At 43.7% G+C, this 20,526-nt stretch overlaps 1 protein-coding gene across 2 annotated transcripts in view; it reads left to right on the top strand.

Moving 5' to 3' along the window:
- Positions 1-20,526, top strand: part of LOC101532730 (E3 SUMO-protein ligase RanBP2) — a 56,993-nt gene that overhangs the window by 29,285 nt on the left and 7,182 nt on the right. The window contains exons 18-23 of one of the 2 annotated variants that reach the window (XM_058655117.1): positions 4,985-5,120; positions 6,962-7,056; positions 7,985-12,800; positions 15,795-15,962; positions 16,532-16,624; positions 17,200-17,378. In XM_058655117.1, coding sequence (XP_058511100.1) covers positions 4,985-5,120; positions 6,962-7,056; positions 7,985-12,800; positions 15,795-15,962; positions 16,532-16,624; positions 17,200-17,378 — 5,487 coding nt within the window. Of the gene's footprint in view, positions 1-4,984; positions 5,121-6,961; positions 7,057-7,984; positions 12,801-13,531; positions 13,706-15,794; positions 15,963-16,531; positions 16,625-17,199; positions 17,379-20,526 lie in introns of those variants that run through there. The other variant, XM_058655118.1, reaches the window with a different exon arrangement.

Below are 20,526 nucleotides of genomic sequence, written 5' to 3'. Positions count from 1 at the left end.
CTTACCAGTGGGAGTTGCAACCCATCAGAGAAGTGGCTCAGAATTTCCCTACTGGGCCCACTCCTGGTGCCGCCTGTTGCACAGGTGGTTTTGCAGTCTAGTTGACAGAATTTGCCCCTGTTCCCAGCACTTGCCAGCTGACGTTGCAGTGAAGCACAACCAGCCTGCACTTACTCTGGCTCATGCATGCACCAGTGGGTATGGTTGCTTAGCCTAGCCTGGCTCTCCTCCTAACTCAGCTGTCATGTAGGCCAACAGGTACCCTTGTCTAGCCTGGTCTGGCTCTTGTCCTATCTCTCACACCTACCAGCAGGAGCAGTGACCTAACAGGGCCATTCTGGGTGTTACAAGTGCTGGTGGGAGCTGCAGCCTAGCCTGGCATGGCTCACCTCACCTTGGCATTCACCAGTGGGTGCTGTAGCCTGGCTTGCTGGATCTTCCCCCAGTTCCAGCTCATGCTGGCGGGTGCTGCAGCCTAGACCAACTCAACCAGGCCCCATTCCTGCCCTTAATGTGAACTGGCTGGTGTTGTGGTCCAACCCAGCTTGTGCGGCACCCCATCTCGGTTCTCATATCTGCCATTTCTGCCAATAGGTGCTATGAACTGGACCAGTCTGGCCCGCCCCCAGACATGACCCACCCATATGCCTTTGGGTACTGTAACCTGGCTTGGTCTGGGCTGTTCCCAGCCTTGGTTCTTGCACTCACCTACAGGGACTGCGTCCTGACAGAGGAGTTTCCCAAGCTCTTCTGTCAAGTCACTTACTTGTGGCTGATCTCATGTACACAGGTGGGTCTTCGGCCCAGGCTGGCTTGGCCCACTTCCTGTCTTGGCAAGAACACCGGCTTTGCTTGACCAGCTGAAACCCATTCTGGCTCTTACTGTGAGATATTACTGTCCAGTCATGCCTGGTTCCCCCCAGTCCTAGTTCTTATGTGGTTCAGTGGGTGCAGAGACCTAGCTATAGTCTTGCACTGGCTCTTGTGAGCATCAGTGGGTACTGGAGTCTAGCCCAGTCTGTCACACCGCAAACCCAAGCCACACCCATGCTGAGGGATGCTACAGCCTTGTCTAGCACAGTTCACTCCCCATTCCAGCTCTTGTGCTCTCTATAGAGAACCACAGCTCAGCATTCAATCCCCTTAGTTCCCCCACCAAACTCATTCCCAGCCACAGATCTTGCATATGTCAGTGGTTGCTCCAGCCCAGCCCATTGCAACCCATCACCTACCTTGACCTTTGCCATCAGATGCTGTAACCTGGCCTGGCCTACCTGGCCTGACCGCAGTCCCAACTCTTGCTGGTGAGTGCTACAGCCAACCCTTCTCAGCCTCCGTGGCTCTCATACAAACCAGTGGGTGTGATAACTTAGCCCAGCATGGCCTCAGTCAGTTTTGTTCCTGCACCTGCCAGTGTGCTATGGTTTGGCCCTGCCTGGTCTGCTCTCTATAGAGCCAACCCACACACCTCCCGAAAAGTGAAGCATCCCTTGCTGGGCCTGACCAACACTCAGACCTGACTCACATGCTCACCAGTGGGAGCTATGGTCCACAGGGAAGTTCCCCTAGTTCTCCCACCAGGCCCACTTCCAGACTCAGATCCCATGAATGCCAGCTGGTGTTAGGCCCTTACCTGGCAGTCTGCCCACAGTGTTGGCCTTTGTGTGTACTGGTGGATGTTGCAGCCCGGCCTACACCATACCCTATCGTTGGGTGTGCCTGCAGGTGCTTATAATTTCAGTACCTACAAGTATTGTTGAGTTCCTTGGTCATGCTTAGCTCAGCTTGTCACTACCCCAGCACTTGAGCAAACCAGCAGTCCCACAGGGGTGAGCCCACAGTCCCCCAGGTTCGGTTCTCTCGTGTGATGATTAGTGTCGTGGTCCAGCCTAGCACAGTCCACTCCCTGTCCCAACACTCACTAGTAGGTACCGTTGTCTTGCCAGGCAGGCCCCCAAGCCATGGCTTTTGTGTGCATTGGTAGGTGGTGGTTAATACCAAGAATGCCAGCTCAGGTCTCTATATTGTTTTGGCCCCAACGGTCCTCCAGTTTCCTTGCTCCAAACCACCTGGTCCCAGCCCCCTCGTTTGCCTGTAAGTGCAGTAGCCAGGTTGCTGAAAGTCCCCGGAAAGTCACACTTCTCCTGTCACGTTCTCCATCAACAGTCTTCCCTCCCATATATCTCCAGATCCACTTCCTTGAGCAATTTACAGCCCCCCATGTGTGGTCTTCTGGTAGTGTGCCCTGCCAGCCTGGGGCCCTGCCTGCCTGCCTGCCTACCCAGACCCCATGTACACTTGGGCGCAGGTTCCCACACCCTGTGTGTTGGTGTGCTGGTATCTGCCTTCCACATATCTTTGGAAAAAGTAAATAGAAAAGGCAACTGTGCTGGCACACTGGTATGGTTAACACAGATTTGGCATTGACCAGGCCCAGGATGCCCGCCAGTTACTAGCTGCTTTTCTCCCAGTAGTGTAACATTGGCCTAGGTACAGTGTAACCTGGACTGTTGCCTGTGTCTGGGAGAGTGATTTTTTTTAGAAAAAACATTTATTTTTATTGGAAAGGCAGATCAGATTTACGGGGAGAAGGAGAGAGAGAAAGATCCTCCGTGCACTGGTTCACTCCCCCAGTGGCCACAACAGCTGGAATGAGCCAATCTGAAGCCAGGAGCCTCTTCCGGGTCTCACGCGGCATAGGGTCCCAAGGCTTTGGACCATCTGTTTCAGCTTTCCCCAGTTGTAAGCAGGGAGCTGTAAGGGAAGTGGAGTAGCTAGGACACAGACCATCACTCACATGTGATTTCAGGGCTTGAAGAGGGAGGATGAGCCAGTTGAGCCGTTACGCTGGGCCCTCAAATAATTTCTTGATCAGTATGTGGCTTGAGAGGATTGATTTTATTTAAGGGTTTATTTTTATTTGGAGTCAGAGTTAGGGAGAGGAAGAGGGAAGTCTTCCCTCTGCTGGTTCGCTGCACAGATGGCTGTAGCAGCTGGAGCTGGGAGCTTTTCTCATGTCCCCCGTGTGGGTGCTGGGAGGGGCCCAAGGAGCTGGCCATCCTTGGCTGCTTTACCAGGCCGTTAGCCGAGAGCTGAATCGGAGGGAGAGATGCCAGCGCTGGACCCAAATGATATCTCAGTGCCACAGGTAGCGGCTTGGCCTTTTATGCTCTGATGCTAGGCACAAGTGACATTTTTTAGAAGACTGTTTTTGTAGATATTGGGGTTTTTGTAGAGTGTTAGCGTTTAGTTGTCTATTAAGTAGGAGAGAATCTAGCAGACACACAAGCACTTTAGAAGGAGTGTCTGCGGTATGTAGTTTGGGAAGTAAAGCAGTATTAGAAAAACATTTTTTGAGTCAGACTGCTTTCAGATTCCTGCTGTGCAATTCATTCTTGTACCTCTTTTTCTCATTTAAAACAATTGACACAAATTTTCTGTCTGGCTCAAAGATTGTGCATTTTTATGGAATACTGTAGAATTGTACAATACTTGTGTAGATTGTATAATGTCCAGTTAGGGTAAGCATGTCCACCTTCTCAAACATTTAACCATCCTGCCTTCCTTCCTTCCTTCCTTCCCTCCCCCCATCTTTTCTTCCCTCTTTCCTTTCCTTTGCCTTTCATTTCATTTTTAGTTTTCAGTTTCTGTTTTGAGAGTGAAGAGCATTGCTCTGTGAATGTGGGATAATGCATACCTGTATGTATGGACAAGTGAAAAGCTGACATGTGGGAGTGATCTGGATTGTTGAAAACTGTAAACTAGAGAATGTGACAATCAGAAGCCAGAAATGTGTGGGTCTTTACTAAGGTTTTTTTTTTTTTTTTTTTTTTGTGCAATTTTTTTATTATTATTAATTTCATTGCATAATGTGACACATTTGTTTTTATGCACTGGAATTCCCCCCACCCCTAAGTTTTTTTTTTTTTTTTCCTTAAAAGTTAGTTTCTTTAAAAAGTCAGAGCTGGGCCCAGTGTGGTGGCCTAGCAGCTAAAGTCCTTCCCTGAACACGCCGGGATCTCATATGGGCGCTGGTTCTAATCCCGGCGGCTCCACTTCTCATCCAGCTCCCTGCCTGTGGCCTGGGAAAGCAGTCAAGGATGACCCAAAGCCTTGGGACCCTGTCCTCGTGTGGGAGACCTGGAGGAGGTTCCTGGCTCCTGACTGGATTGGCGCAGCACCGGCCGTTGCAGTCACTTGGGGAGTGAATCATCTTCCTCTCTGTTTCTCCTCTTCTCTGTATATCTGACTTTTTAATAAAAATAGATAAATCTAAAGAAGAAGAAGAAAAAGAAGAAGAAGACAAAGAGCTACAGAAAGTGGAGGTGAAGGAGAGAGATCTTCCATTTTTTGATTGAACTCCTAGATGGCTGCACTGGTTGGGGATGGATCAGGTTCAAGCCTGGGGCCTGGACCTTTCCTAGGTCTCCCACGTAGTTGCTGAGTCCTAAGGGTTTGGGCCGTCTTCAGCTGCTTCTTCAAGCCATCTTCAGGAAGTTGGAGCAAGAGGGAAACGGCTGAGGCTCTAACCAACACTCGGGTGCGGGTGCTGGCACTGTGGGTGGAGGCACAGTACTACCCCATAGCACCAGCCCCAAAGATAGTGTTCTTAAGTAGCATCTCACACTTGGATTGATTTGGAAAGTAGAATCTCTTAAAAGATATAATCAAGGATTTGTTTTTCTTGTTTCATTTAAGAGACAGAGCTTCTGATTTTGCGTTTTCTCAGTGAATACCTGAAGTGACTGAAATTAGGTTGAGTGGGAAGCCTGAACCTGGGAGCTCAGCCTGGGTCTCCTGTGTGGGTGGTAAGGACCACCATCACTTAGCCGTCAACAGGTGCGTGTGCAGGAAGCTGCATTCAGAAGCAGGGTGTAGAACCCGAGCAAGCACGAGGCCAGGAGTTAAGTTGAGAATATTTTGTTGTTTCCCTTAGTATTGTTTTGGGTATAATTAAATGTTTAAAATTACTTTCTTCCAATAGAGAGAAATGCAGGAACTGAAACTAAATAGCAGTAATTCAGCATCTCCTCATCGTTGGCCCACAGAGAATTATGGACCAGACTCAGTGCCTGATGGTTTTCAGGGATCACAGACTTTTCCTGGAGCGTCATTAACAGGTGAGCAGGCAGCTGGGTAAGCCTAGCTTGGTGAGGTTGATTTTTCTCACCCTGTTCCCGGAAGATAACTTGTCTATATATGTGTTTTTTTTTTTTTTTTTTTTTTTAAAGATTTTATTGTTATTGGAAAGCCAGATATACATAGAGGTGGAGAGACAGAGAGGAAGATCTTCCATCCGATGTTTCACTCCCCAAGTGAGCTGCAACGGGCCGGTACGCGCCAATCCGATGCCGGGACCAGGAACCTCTTCTGGGTCTCCCATGCGGGTGCAGTGTCCCAATGCATTGGGCCGTCCTCAACTGCTTTCCCAGGCCACAAGCAGGGAGCTGGATGGGAAGTGGATTAGAACCGGCGCCCATATGGGATCCCGGGGCTTTCAAGGCGAGGACTTTAGCCGCTAGGCCACACCGCCGGGCCCTGTGTTTGTTTTTATGCATGTAAATTTCTGTCTGTGTATGTTATTTTCTAGAAAGTTGGTTTTGGTATTAATAAAGCAGAGGGAAACTAAGCTTATCTGCTTACTTGTATGGAAGGCTTAAAGAACGCTTTAGTAACATCTCAGATAAGGTGGATCTGCACTTGATCTTTTTTTTTTTTTTTTTTAAAGATTTATTTTTATTACAAAGTCAGATATACAGAGAGGAGGAGAGACAGAGAGGAAGATCTTCCATCCGATGTTTCACTCCCCAAGTTAGCCGCAACGGGCTGGTGCGCGCCAATCCGATGCCAGGAACCAGGAACCTCTTCCGGGTCTCCCACGCGGGTTCAGGGTCCCAATGCATTTGGGCCGTCCTCGACTGCTTTCCCAGACCACAAGCAGGGAGCTGGATGGGAAGTGGAGCTGCCGGGTTTAGAACCGGTGCCCATATGGGATCCTGGGGCGTTCAAGGCGAGGACTTTAGCCGCTAGGCCACACCGCCGAGCCCTGCACTTGATCTTGACCAGCAGTGATAAGGCGAATCTGAAGAGGGATTTTCTCCTTAAGTTGAAGAATAATGTTAGGTACTAAGGAAATGCCTGATTGAGAATTTTAGCTTCTGGGAAATCACTGTTGGCCTGTATAGAGGCAGATAGTTTTTTGCAATTTTGCAATTTTATTTTACAATTTATTTTGAAAACATTTTGCATTATGACTGTATACAGGGAACGGTTTTTTTTAGAACTTTTTCTCTACCTAACTTTGTATGGTTAATATCTGGAATGTAGAGATACTTCCCTCATGGAATTACTAGGAGTATTCGTGCATATATGAGGAGGTACGCTATGTTATTATAAAATATAGTAAATACTTACTGAGCTAAAGCTACCGATAATTCTTGGTATAAGTTGAATGTACGCAGCAGAGAAGCACGTTTTGTGTCATATCTTTTCTGCAATTTATCAGTTGATTATTTGTCTAAATGTTTTCTGCAGTAGTATTAGTGTATAAAAACTACCTCTGAATTCAGCAGATTTTCAAGACGTACTTCAGAAAGTGGTCCTTGAAATACATTTGGTTCCTTGAATCCTCCTTTGTTCTGGTGCTGATCATGATTTTGATTCTATATTCTGCTGATCTTTCTTTTAGAAAACGGAGCCAACTATTTTGTTGATTTCTTTTTAAAGGCCGTTAAGTATTTAATTTTGTTGGCCATTTTACTGTCATTCTCTTATTCCTTATGTCATTAAACAATATTTTCCATGCTTTGCTATTTTGTAATCTCTGTTAACGGTTTATACTGATGTGTGAAAATTAGAAACATGTATAGTTACACTCTGTTTGATTTCTGTTGCTTTTGCGCTTCCAGTTCTTACAGAGATAATGCTGCCTGTATAATGCTTTTTCTTTTTCTTTCTTTAGTTTCAACTACTGGTCCTTCGGTGTATTATAGTCAGTCACCAGCGTATAATTCCCAGTATCTTCTCAGACCAGCAGCTAATGTTACTCCCACAAAGGTAACAAAAGGCGTTAATTTATTCTTTTCTAAGTATCACCTTTTTTTTTTTTTTATTTTATTTTTTTTATTTTTTTATTTTTTTTTTAATTATTTATTATTTAACTTCATTAATTACATTGTATTATGTGACACAGTTACATAGATACTTGGGTTCTCCCACCCCTCCCCAAACTAAGTATCACCTTCTTAATTAAGCTCCTTTCAAAGAAATCAATTCAGGTTTCAAACTTATGTCATTGAATATGAGGATATTTTAAAAATCTCTCCACATACAAAAGTTACACAATTTTTTGTAACATTGTTATCATAAATTTAAATATTTAGAATATTTAAAAAATGAGAATGGTGATAGTTTTGAGTTCTGAACAATTCTGTTTGACAGAAATACAATTAGTGTTCTTTCTAAAGCACCATGTGATAAGTACTGTTTGTGTTAATGAGGCTGTATTAGCAATGAAGCTGTAACATTGCAATAGTAGTTGAATATGCGGGCTTTGAGGGTTGAGTGCATTTAGACCTTTGTGTTTCTGCTTAGTTTGACCTTGAGTAGATTTCCTTCATAGAGTTTTTGAGAATATTAAAAAGACATATCTGATGTCCATAGAACTGTGCCTAGCTTGGTATGTAATATAAGCTCACTAAATGTTAGTGTTCATTATTGTTATCGTTACTGTTAACATTTTTTTGGCAAATTGTTTATAAATCAGCAGATTTGCTCTATGAAGTTACTGTAGAGGTAGTTTTGTAAGATAATAACTTAAGCGTTAAGTAAAATGTTGTCGTTTCTTAATTGTGCTCTGTGTATCCTGAAGATTGTTTTTTCATTTGATAGTACTTAGGTGTAAGGTTTATGATACTGTGATTATATCCAGTTACATATATTTGTAGACAGTCAGTAAAATATTCAACTTTTTTTTTTCTTTTAGGGTCCAGTTTATGGCATGAACAGGCTTCCACCCCAGCAGCATATTTATGCATATTCACAACAGATGCACACACCACCGGTACAAAACTCGTCTGCTTGTATGTTCTCTCAGGAGATGTATGGTCCTCCATCGCGTTTTGAGTCTCCTGCAACAGGAATTATGTCACCCAGGGGTGATGATTATTTTAATTACAATGTTCAGCAGACAAACACTAATCCATCTTTGCCAGAACCAGGGTATTTCACAAAACCACCTCCAGTTGCGACTCCTGCTTCAAGATCTACAGACTCCAAGGGTATAGAATTTGGAAAAACAAATTTTGTTCAGCCTGTGCAAGGTGAAGGGGTAAGGCCACCGTTGACGACTCCAGCGCATACAGCACAACCGACTTCTTTCAAGTTTAACTCCAATTTTAAATCAAATGATGGGGACTTCACGTTTTCTTCCCCTCAGGTTGTAACACAGCCTGCTCCCACACCTTCCAGCAATAGTGAGAGGCTTCTAGTGCTTCTGACTTCAGATAAACCTTTGCAAGGAGATTGCTATAGTGGACACAAACCTACTCCTAATCAAAGCACTGGACCTCGAAATGCATTCAATTTTGGAAGCAAAAATGTGTCTGGAATTTCATTTACAGAAAACATGGGGCCAAATCAGCAAAAGAATTCCGGTTTCCGTAGGAGTGATGAGATGTTTACTTTCCATGGTGCAGGCAAGTCACTGTTTGGGTCGCCTGCTCCAGAGCTCGCAAGCAAGACTCCTGATCCCGATACAGGAAGTGTGCAAGGGGACGATGATGACGACGGCCCTCACTTTGAGCCGGTGGTTCCTCTTCCTGATAAGGTTGACGTGAAGACGGGTGAGGAAGATGAAGAAGAATTCTTTTGTAACCGTGCAAAATTATTTCGTTTTGATGGAGAATCCAAAGAATGGAAGGAACGTGGGATTGGCAATGTAAAAATACTGAGGCATAAAATATCTGGTAAAATGCGCCTTCTCATGAGGCGAGAGCAGGTATTGAAAATTTGTGCAAATCATTATATTAGTCCAGATATGAAATTGACACCGAATACTGCATCAGACAAATCTTTTGTATGGCATGCTCTTGATTATGCAGATGAGTCACCCAAACCAGAACAGCTAGCTATCAGATTCAAAACTCCTGAGGAAGCAGCACTTTTTAAGTGCAAGTTTGAAGAGGCCCAGAGCATTTTAAAAGCTTTGGGAACAAATTCAGCAGCAGCACCAAATGAGACCGTCAGATTAGTGAAAGATTCCACAAGCCATGACAATAAGGACATTTGTAACTCAGATGCTGGAACCATGAAGTTTGATTTTCAAGTTGCAAAGAATGAATGGTCTTGGTGGCAGTGTAACAGCTGTTCTTTTAAGAATGCTGCAACTGTGAAGAAATGTGTATCATGCCAAAATCTCAAGTCAAGCAATAAAGAGTTCCTTGGCCCACCATTAGTTGAAACCGTTCCCGTTCCTAAAACTGGCCCAGAAAGCAATCAGGATAGATTTGCCTCAGTGGCTGCAATGAAAGAAGGTCAGTGGGATTGTAATGTTTGCTTAGTAAGAAATGAACCTACTGTATCTAAGTGCATTGCATGCCAGAATACAAAACCCGCTAACAAGAGTGGATCTTCATTTGTTCATCAGGCTTCCTTTAAATTTGGCCAGGGAGATCTCCCCAAGTCTGTGAGTAGTGATTTCAGATCTGTGCTTTGTATGAAGGAGGGACAGTGGGATTGCAGCTCATGCTCAACACGAAATGAAGGGAGCTCTACAAAATGTGCTGGCTGTCAGAACCCAAGGAAGCAGAATCAGCCTACCTGTGTTTCAGCACCTGTCTCTTTTACATTTGCTGCTTCAGAGGCAGGTAAAGCACCACAGAGCAAAGGATTTGAGGGCATGTTCTCCAAGAAGGAGGGACAGTGGGACTGCAGTGTGTGCTTAGTAGGGAATGAAGCAAATGCTACAAAATGCGTTGCTTGTCAGAATCCAGGTAAATCAGGTCCGTCTGCTGCAGCTCCTGCAGCTCCTGCAGCTCCTGCAGCTCCGGCCTCTTTCAAGTTTGGTATTTCAGAGACAACCACTCCTAAGAGTGGGTTTGAGGACATGTTCACCAAGAAGGAGGGACAGTGGGACTGCAGTGCATGCTTAGTACGGAACGAAGCAGCTGCTACAAAATGCGTTGCTTGTCAGAGTCCGAGGAAACAGAATGAGCCGACTTCTGTTCCTGCATCTGCCTCTTCAGAGATGTGCAAGGCTCCAAAGAATGGACTAGAAGGAATGTTCGCCAAAAAGGAAGGAGAGTGGGATTGCAGTGTTTGCTTTGTACGAAATGGAAGTTCTTCCTTAAAATGTATGGCTTGTGATGCGGCTAATCCAACTGCTAAACCTGTGGCGGAAGCTCCCTCAGCATCCACGTTGGGCTCTAAAGCAAAGTTCAGTGACTCTTCTGTAAGTCAGGTGGAAACAGGATTCAAAAGTAACTTTTCAGAAAAAACTGTTAAATTTGGAAGTACAGAGCAAGGATTTAAGTTTGGACATGTGGATCAAGAAACTAAACCTTCATTTACATTTCAGGGTTCTAACACAGACTCTCAGTCAGCAAAAGAAGGATTTTCATTTTCCATTCCTGCGTCTGCTGGCGGGTTTAAGTTTGGTATTCAGGAACAAGGAAATCAAGAGAAGAAGGAAAACTACCCTGAAAATGATGCTGGCTTTCAGATACAGGATGCTAGCAGCCAGAAAAATGATAGTGGTGTGATCTTTGGTCAGAAAAGTAGCACTTTCACCTTTGCAGATCTTGCAAAATCAACTTCAGGAGAAGGATTTCAATTTGGCACAAAAGACCCCAATTTCAAGGGATTTTTAGGTGCTGGAGAAAAGTTATTCTCCTCACAGAGTGGGAAAGTGGCCGAGAAAGCCAACACGTCCGCTGACGTTGAGAAAGACGACGACGCCTACAAGACAGAGGACAGTGATGACATCCACTTTGAGCCGGTAGTTCAGATGCCTGAGAAAGTGGAGCTCGTAACAGGAGAAGAAGACGAGAAAGTTCTGTATTCACAGCGGGTGAAATTATTTAGATTTGATGCCGAGATCAGTCAGTGGAAAGAAAGGGGTCTGGGGAATTTAAAAATCCTCAAAAACGAGGTGAACGGAAAACTAAGAATGTTGATGCGAAGAGAACAAGTCCTGAAGGTTTGTGCTAATCATTGGATAACAACTACGATGAATCTGAAGCCTCTGTCTGGATCTGACCGAGCATGGATGTGGTTAGCTAGTGATTTCTCTGATGGTGATGCCAAACTAGAGCAGCTGGCAGCAAAATTTAAAACCCCAGAGCTGGCTGAAGAATTCAAGCAGAAATTTGAGGAGTGTCAGCGACTGCTGTTGGATATACCACTTCAAACTCCCCATAAACTCGTAGATACTGGCCGAGCTGCCAAGTTAATACAGAGGGCTGAGGAGATGAAGAGTGGACTGAAAGATTTCAAAACGTTTCTGACAAATGATCAAGCCAAAGTCAGTGATGAAGAGAGTAAGTGTTCCGGGGCAGGTTCTGCCGGCGCTTCCGACACCACGGTCAAACCGAATCCTGAAAACACCGGGCCCACCTTGGAGTGGGATAACTATGATTTGAGAGAAGATGCTCTAGATGATGGTGTAAGCAGCAGTTCAGTGCATGCCTCTCCGCTGGCAAGCAGCCCTGTGAGAAAAAACCTTTTCCGCTTTGGTGAGTCAACGACTGGATTTAACTTCAGTTTTAAGTCTGCTTTGAGTCCATCTAAATCTCCTGCCAAATTGAATCAGAGCAGGGTTTCGGTAGGCACCGATGAAGAGTCTGATGTGACCCAGGAAGAAGAGAGAGATGGACAGTATTTTGAGCCTGTTGTACCTTTGCCCGATCTAGTTGAGGTTTCCAGTGGGGAGGAAAATGAGCAAGTGGTTTTCAGTCACAGAGCAAAACTGTACAGGTATGATAAAGACGCCGGTCAGTGGAAAGAAAGGGGCATTGGCGATATAAAGATTCTACAGAATTATGACAATAAGCAAGTTCGTATAGTGATGAGAAGGGACCAGGTATTAAAACTTTGTGCCAATCACAGAATAACTCCAGATATGACTTTGCAAAATATGAAGGGGACAGAAAGAGTATGGGTGTGGACTGCCTGCGATTTTGCGGACGGTGAAAGAAAAATAGAACACTTAGCTGTCCGTTTTAAACTACAAGATGTTGCAGACTCATTTAAGAAAATTTTCGATGAAGCAAAAGCAGCACAAGAAAAACATTGTTTGGTAACACCGCATGTTTCTCGGTCCAGCACTCCCAGAGAGTCGCCCTGTGGCAAGATTGCCGTGGCTGTGTTCGAAGAAACTACACGAGAGAGAACAGATTTAAATCAGGGCAATGACCTACCAGAAACAACTTCAGAAGTTGGAGAAGTGCTTAGCGTATCTGAAGCCACAACAAAGGCTGTGGTGTCTCCTCCCAAGTTTGTGTTTGGTTCAGAGTCTGTTAAAAGCATTTTTAGTAGTGAAAAATCAAAGCCATTTGCATTTGGCAATAGTTCAGCCACTGGGTCTTTGTTTGGATTCAGTTTTAATGCACCTTTGAAAAATAACAGTGAAACTAATTCGTTAGTCCCGAATGGATCTGAAAAGGAGGTCGAGCCTAGCAAACGTGAGCTGTCAAAAAACTTGGACACCAAACATCCTTCAGATGGCAAAACCAGAAGTCTCTCTGTGTCGTTTCCAAAGGAAGAAGCCTCTGCCAGTTACGTATTTAAAACACCAGAAAAGGGTAAGTGCCTAGTTTAAACAGTTCTTTTTTTTTTTTTTTTTTTTGCTTTTAACGTTCTTTATGTATTCTTTGTAGAATAGTACTGTTATTATAAGTTAGATTATAACCACTGCTTTGTGAGCCCAAAAAATACTTGTTTTTCTTCATGTTAATAGAGGTTGTGTGTACATTACTTAATAGAGCTCAATTATTAGAAGATACTGAGCAGCATATACAGCAGAGGGAAAGAACCCCTCCCCTTTTAAAAATTTATTTTTATTGTAAAGGCTGATTTACAGATGTGGGGAGAAACAGAGTGAAAAAGATCATCCATTTGCTGGTTCACTTCCCGAATGGGCGCCAAGGCCAGTGGGGAGCCCAACAGGAGCTTCTTCTCCATCTCTGACATAGGTGCAGTGTCTCAACCTCCACTGCTTTCCTAGGCCACGAACAGGGGGCTGGATGGGAAGCAGAACAGTGGGACCTGATCAGTGGGACCTGAACTGGCTCATATGTAATTCCACTTCTTGGAGGTGGAGGACTAACCAGTTGAGGCAGTTTGTTTTTATTAGCGTGATATTTTTCAGATGTTCACATACCATATGGATTAGTCTTGTCACCAATGTATTAAGTGCGAAGAGAATGAAGCCACTATGTGGATGTTAGGACTGTTTAATGAAATGCTGGCTTTGTATTTTGAGATCCTGTTTGTTTCCCAAAATGTTCAAGAATGGATGCTCTTTATTTTCTAGGATTTAATTTTAGCCTTTTTAAATCTAATCCCATGGCCTTTTGGACCAGCACCCCTTCCTCACAGCCTGAGAGTGAAGGTATAGAAATAGTATTCTCCGTATGATACGATGAGCCCCTGGTAGTTGTTAGTAAAGTACTTGTGGCTGCGTATAGTCAAGTGCTTACCGTGCATGCTGGAGTACGGCAGGCCCAGCAGAGTGATGCTGTGACACCCTGACGGCTTCCTTGGATAGCCTGTGTTCTCTTCACTTACTGTTTTTGCTGTGTTTGGACCTCATCGCTTTATCATCTCAGCTCCGCTTAATGAGGACTGTTTCTCTAACCCTTGTGTTCAGCCACTAATGGCCGTCAGTTTTCAAGCTTGCCAGCAGCAGGAACGGTTTCCCCTTAGGACTGACTTTCTGTCCATTGGATTTGAGAGTTAGCCTGCATTTTGAAGAACCATCATTGTATCGCTTGTATGTTTGTCCGTCTGCTGATTGCAAATGTAAAATGGCGCTGCTAGTGTGGAGCAGCTGCAAGTAAGATCTGTTGCAGACATTCGAGAGCGAGCCTGGAGAAATGAGTACTTACCGTTAGCATCCAGTGACAGCCTGAGTGTGTCAGCTGAGTACAATGATAGATACAAGAGCAGTCTGGTATCTAAGACCTTCAGACTTAAAGTACACTAGTTATTACCAGTGAAGGTGGCTATTAATGTCTTCTATTCTTCTTGTTTTTTTTTTTTTTTAAAGATTTATTTCTTCTTTTTTTTAATTGAAAAGTCAGATACACAGAGGAGTGGCCACAGCAGGCAGAGCTGAGCCAGTCCGAAGCCAGGAGCTAGGAACCTCCTCTGGGTCTCCCACATGGGTACAGGGTCCCAAGGCCTTGGGCCATCCTCAATTGCTTTCCCAGACCGTAATCAGGGAGCTGGATAGGAAGTGGGACCGCCAGGACACGAGCTGGCACCCATATGGGTTCCCAGCGCCTGTAAGGAGAGGACTTTAGCTACTAGGCTACCACACCAGGCCCTGGGTCGTTTCTTCTTAACTTGAAGTCTGAGAAATTATGCCAAAAGGCAGACTAGGAGAGTGAGTAATTACTTATACACAGTTTGTGGATTTTAAGTTAAGACTTGCTGACTTGAGTAAATTTGCCAACATTGTTCTTGTAGGACAGTTTGCATCTGGTATCATAGTTCCATGGCAGCTTAGAAATGAAGACCTTAGACATAACAAAACCAAGGGCTTAGAAGGTTGCCATATTTATTCAAGATTAGCTAATGGCAGCATTGGAATAAAAAAATCTGTATTTGATGGTGTGAAGTTGTTGTCCAAGCTAGAAGTTGATACTAAATTTTGGTAGTGAAGAAGAGGGGGAAATTTAATATTGTGAAAGGAAGGGCTTTAGCTTTCTAGAGCAGCGTTGTCCAATGGAAGTAAAAGATAACTTGTGTATTTAATTTTTAATTTTCTAGCAGCTATATTAAAATGAAGAGCAGAAGAAAAAGGGAAAAAATAAGAATTCTAACAATATATTTGATTTAAGCTATTTTGTCCAAAATACCACTTTAATTTCTAATCATATAGAGACATTGTTTTAGCATTCTTTTCTATTTCAGTTTTTCAGACTTTAGTATGCACTTTTACACTTACAGCACGTTTCATTGAAGTACTTCATTGTGGCTTACAGTGCTGGACAGAACACTAGCTGGTTCCTTTAGCCAGAGATTCCTTACTGTAAGACCACAACAGACTGCTTAAGTGTGTTTAATTGGATAGTGTGAGTGACAGAAATGGATGGCCAAAGTAGGGACAGTGGTCATTCCTTAAATGCCCACAGCAGCTACATTAAGCCAGTGTCAGGATCCAGGAACTCCATTGAGTTTCTCATGTGGGTTCCAGGGGCCCAGGTACCCAGGCCCTACTCAGCTTCTCTAGGCATATTTGCAGGGAACTGGATTAGGGAGACAGTGCCTAGGACTCCAGCTGGCACACAACCCAGATACTGGGATCACAGAGAGCAGCTTTCTGTTCCGCAACACCAACCTCTCTCTGGGTTTTAAATAGAAGATGGCTGCTGACATTTGGTAGAATACTGAATCAGGATACTAATTCTGATTGATGATTAAATTAGACCTCTGTTCTGCGTCAGATCTGTATGTTTTTATCAGTATGCCGTTTTAACTTCTAGATGGATACCATGGTTTTTATTTTCAGTTAGCGTATTGATGTTAATGCTAGTTCTTAGCATCTTTATTATTATTTACTTCTGTTGTAGCAAAAGAGACAAAAGACCCTGAAGATCTTGCCTCAGATGATGTTCTCATTGTGTATGAACTAACCCCGACTCCTGACCAAAAAGCCCTTGCAGCTGAACTTAAACTTCCTCCAACTTTCTTCTGCTATAAGAATAGACCAGATTATGTTAGTGAAGAAGATGACGATGGTAAATCTTTGTTATTTTGAAAATATTCTGTTCTTCAATCTTAGTGATTGCAAGTATGCTTTATTTATTTTAAGCCTGCCTCTTAGAATTCATCACTGATACCCTTACAGATAGATTACCATGGATGTATATCCACGTATGTAGTCAGTAGATTTAATGATCAGTGTGCTATTCATTCATCAATTTGAGCAGGTGGCTGTCATATGTCATACAGGCCTTTTGAGAGTATTGAAAGAGAGGGCACACAGGACACCAGTGATAGAAAACTTGTATGCCATTTTGTAGTTTTTCAGCAGCCTGGTTATGAGTCCGGCCAAGCCTCAATAGGGTGGATTGGGTTGTGGGACAAGGAGATGGGAAAATGTGGAAGTGCTAGTTGAGCAGCTCGTAGCAGAGGAGGTCCTGAGCAGACGCAGGGACTATATATAGGGGATGCAGAGAGGTTATAAACTGGCAAGATGGGCTGCTTTTTAGATGGGGAGAATGAAGTTAAGTGTAATCAGATTTCTGGCTAGGAAAAATCCCAAGTGTTAGGAGAATTTATCTAATATTATTAATTTTCATTTAAGATGAAGACTTTGAAACAGCTGTCAGAAAACTTAATGGAAAACTCTATCTGGATGACTCAGAAAAACGTAAGCCCGCAGAAGAAAACCCAGCAGGTATGTTAAATGTAAAGAACTACCAAGTCTATTTAGAAGCAAGTGCTTAGTCTAATCATTTCTGTAATTGTCAGTTTTACTTGGCAATATGTACATGATGGTTGAAAATACTTTGAAATTATACTAGTGAAAAACATTGTTCTTTTACTGACTTTATTCTCCATTACAAGCCATTTGTGCTAAAAGATTTATTTGGCAGCATGTCAGAAACAAAGGGGAGAGGAGAAGGGGATTACGCATCAACCGGCTCACGTCCCAAATGACAGCAGCGCCAGGGCTGTGTGGGATTGAGACAAGGAGCTAGGGATTCCATCCTAACTCCCGAGTGCTGCCTTTCGAGGCACATAACAGGAAACTGGATTGGAAATGGGGCAGCTGGGATTTGAACAACTTGAATAAGGACTGGAAAATGAGACACTGCTGTTGCAAGCAGTTTAACCAGCTGTGTCACAGGACCGGCACATTCATAGGACTTGTTGCTGGGGGTTATATTACATTGAGGACAACCATTATTGAGTAATTGGACTTAATCGAAAGATTTTTTTTTCCTTTGCTGTGTTCTATGAACTTTTCAGATCACGAGAAAGAATGTGTCATTGTTTGGGAAAAGAAGCCAACAGTTGAAGAGAAAGCGAAAGCAGATATGTTAAAGCTCCCACCAACATTTTTTTGTGGAGTTTGCAGTGATACTGATGAGGACAATGGAAATGGGGAAGACTTTCAGTCAGAGCTTCAGAAAGTTCAGGAAGCTCAAGTAAGAATGACTCCATTGTTCCGTTTGCTTACATTTTCTTTGTTGATGCAGTCAATTAAGATCTCCACTGTGGCAGCAGGAATTCAGCTGCTGCCTCCCCAGGTCTACAGGAAGCTGTATTCTCAGGAGCCAGAGCCTGGGTCTGGAACTCATACTGCCTCATAGGTTCAACTCCTGCCTCTCATTTTATTTTTCTGTTTGTGTCTATTTCTATTTTTTATTACTTTGTTTTTACATCCCTTCCACCTCTTTTGAGTTATTTGAAAACTTATCAGATCTCAAAGATTATTATATTTTTGACTACTGTGTTTTTAGTGTTTTCTTTAGAGATTATATATATATATGCATACCAAACAGAAACTATTAAGATTGTTTTCCCTTTCAGTACAAATTAAAATATATATGCCATAAAAACTACATAGGCTTCTAACGTTCCTCCAATATGGCTGTCCATTAAAAAAATTCTGTCCATTACATTTTGTTCTCAGTTAATTTATTTGAAAGGCAGAGTGACAGAAGCAGCAAGAGAAAGAGATTGTCAGTCTGCTGGTTTACTCCCAGTTGGCCCCAGTGGCCAGGACTGAGCTAGACTGCAGCCGAGAGCTGAGAGCTTCCTCGGGGTGTCTCATGTGTGGGTGCCGGGAGGTGGGTGGGGCAGCCTGACTCACACTGGTAGCACACGGGCTGCGGACATCACAGGCCCCACAAAGCCAAACCAGAGCTGACATCTTAATGTTGAGTATGCAACATCTGTTTTTGTTTTGTTTGATTCCTCTTGTCAGAACTGTATCCTATGTGGTTGTATGCATTTTCATACTTTATTTATACTGGCATGGTTTTTGGTGCTATGTCTTTAATTTCACATTCCTCTTAGCTATTTCCATTAATAACAGGCAGTTGACGATTTGAAAGGCAAAGAAAGTTTTTTTTAAAGATTTATTTGTTTTTATTACAAAGTCAGATATATACAGAGGAGGAGAGACAGAGAGGAAGATCTTCCGTCCGGTGATTCACTCCTCAAGTGACCACAACGGCTGGTGCTGTGCCAATTCTGAAGCCAGGAGCCAGGAACTTCCTCCAGGTCTCCCACACAGGTGTACCATCCCAAAGCATTGGGCCATCCTTGACTGCTTTCCCAGGCCACAAGCAGGGAGCTGGATGGGAAGTGGAGCTACTGGGATTAGAACCGGCACCCATATGGGATCCCGGCATGTTCAAGGCGAGGACTTTAGTTGCTAGGCCATGATGCCGGGCCCAAGAAATAAAGATCTTGTACTTGCTGGTTCACTCCCTAATTGCCATCACAGGCCAAAGCCGGGAGTCAGGAACTCCATGACAGTCTTTGAAATGGGTGGAAGGGAGCCTCACCTTGCAAGTGTGCTGTGCTGGGAAGAAGTGGCCCATGGCTTTAGGTTGGCTCAGCCGTGGTTGTTAAAGCCATCTGGAGAGTTCACCAATAAATGAAGATCTTTCTGTCCTTCTTTCCATAAATCTGATCTGCCTTTCCAATAAAAATAAGTAAATCTTTACAAAAAATCAAGAACTACTTTTTCTTGTGTGAATTTCTTAAGTGAATTCGATTTTGTCTTAAGTTGTTAAGGTTTGGGGCCAGCGTGGTTCCATAACAGACGAATCTTTGGCGTGCTGTGCTTGGCATCCTGTGTGGACACCCGTTGAAGTCCTAGCTGCTCCACTTCCGTTAACACCTCCCTGTTTATGACCTGGGAAAGCAGCAGAGGATGGCCCAAGGCCTTGGGCCCCTGTACCCATGTGAGAGACCCAGAAAGAAGCTCCTTACTAGTTCGTGGCTTTGGATTGGCTCAGCTCCAGCCGCTGGCAGCCATTTGGGTGTGAACCAGCGGGTGGGAGATCTCTCTGTCCTTCTCCCTGTAGATTTGTCTTTCCAACAAAAACTGTGAAGGTTTTGGCTGTTGTGCAGTCATTGTGTTCTTTTTATGCCTAGTGTCCATGGGATCAAAGTGATGGTTAGTAATTTGTATCTTTGGTGTTTCTTTTTTGTTTGTTGGAGTTTTTTCAAATAGCTTATGCGGTGGGGGAGGTCATTTTTTGTTGATCTTTTCAAAGGTTTTGGTTGCATTGGCTTTTCTCTAATTTTATTGATTTCTGTCATTTTTGTTATTATTGTAAAGGTTTTTTTGGTGTGGTTTTTTTTTTTTTTTTGGCTGCTCCTTCTAAGTTTCCCAAAGTAGCTTAGGTTTTAGATTTTTCTTTGTTCCGATATGACTCCCTACGGCCTGGGAAAGCAGCGGAAGAAGGCCCACATGCTTGGGCCCTGCACCAGGTGAGAGACGTGCAAGAGGCTTTTGGCTTCACATTGACTCTGCTTTGAGCATTGTGGCCGTCTGGGGAGTAAAACACAGTAACTCTGCCTTTCAGATAGTAATTAAAACAATTACATTCGGAGTGCTACAAATAGCCCCTATTGTACTTTTTTCTGTATCTCAAAAACATATTCTTGTTTTTTATTCAGAGTATTTTAATCTTCCTTTGGTGCTTTTTCCCCATGTTACTTGCAAGTATTAATCTTTAGACATCTGTGATTTCTTTTCCCATCTAATGTTTCTGTTAATGACTTCAAGTTTAATTTCATTGTGAATTGCGAGTGTATGCTGTGTGTCACTTTCTTTTAAATTGGTTAATGTGTTGTGCAGCAGAATAGTTGTCTTGATAAATCTTCTGTGTGAGCTTGTGAAAAATGTATGTTCTGTTATTGGATGTCACTTATACAGTCCGTTTCTGTTAATGTGGTTTTCATTGGTAAGATTCCCATTTTTTAAATAACTGTTTCTTCACTGAGAATTTCTTGTTTTAAGATTCTTATTACTACATTGCCTTTTTTTTGTTTGAAAGCGAGGGAGAGCTCTCCTGTCTGCTGGGTTATTCCTTAATGACTGCAGCAGCCACGAACGGCTAGACGGAGCACAGGAGCGTGCAGCTCCAGCTGCGTGTCCTACACGGGTGCGTGTTGGCAGGGAGCTGGAGTTCACAGGGCCTCCCACAGGAGATGCCGGCGTTGTAGGTGGTGGCTTAACGCCCGGCGCCACAGCGTTGGCCCGCGTATTGGCTTCTGTAAAGTACTTACTGTAGTTTTGGAACATGGGATGTTGAAGAACTGCTGCTTGAGGCT

Source organism: Ochotona princeps, chromosome 26 (genome assembly GCF_030435755.1).
Source record: "Ochotona princeps isolate mOchPri1 chromosome 26, mOchPri1.hap1, whole genome shotgun sequence".
In the NCBI taxonomy this organism is placed as follows: Eukaryota; Metazoa; Chordata; class Mammalia; order Lagomorpha; family Ochotonidae; genus Ochotona; species Ochotona princeps.
Note: the sequence above shows the minus strand (reverse complement) of the source record. Positions and strands in the feature narration are given on the sequence as shown.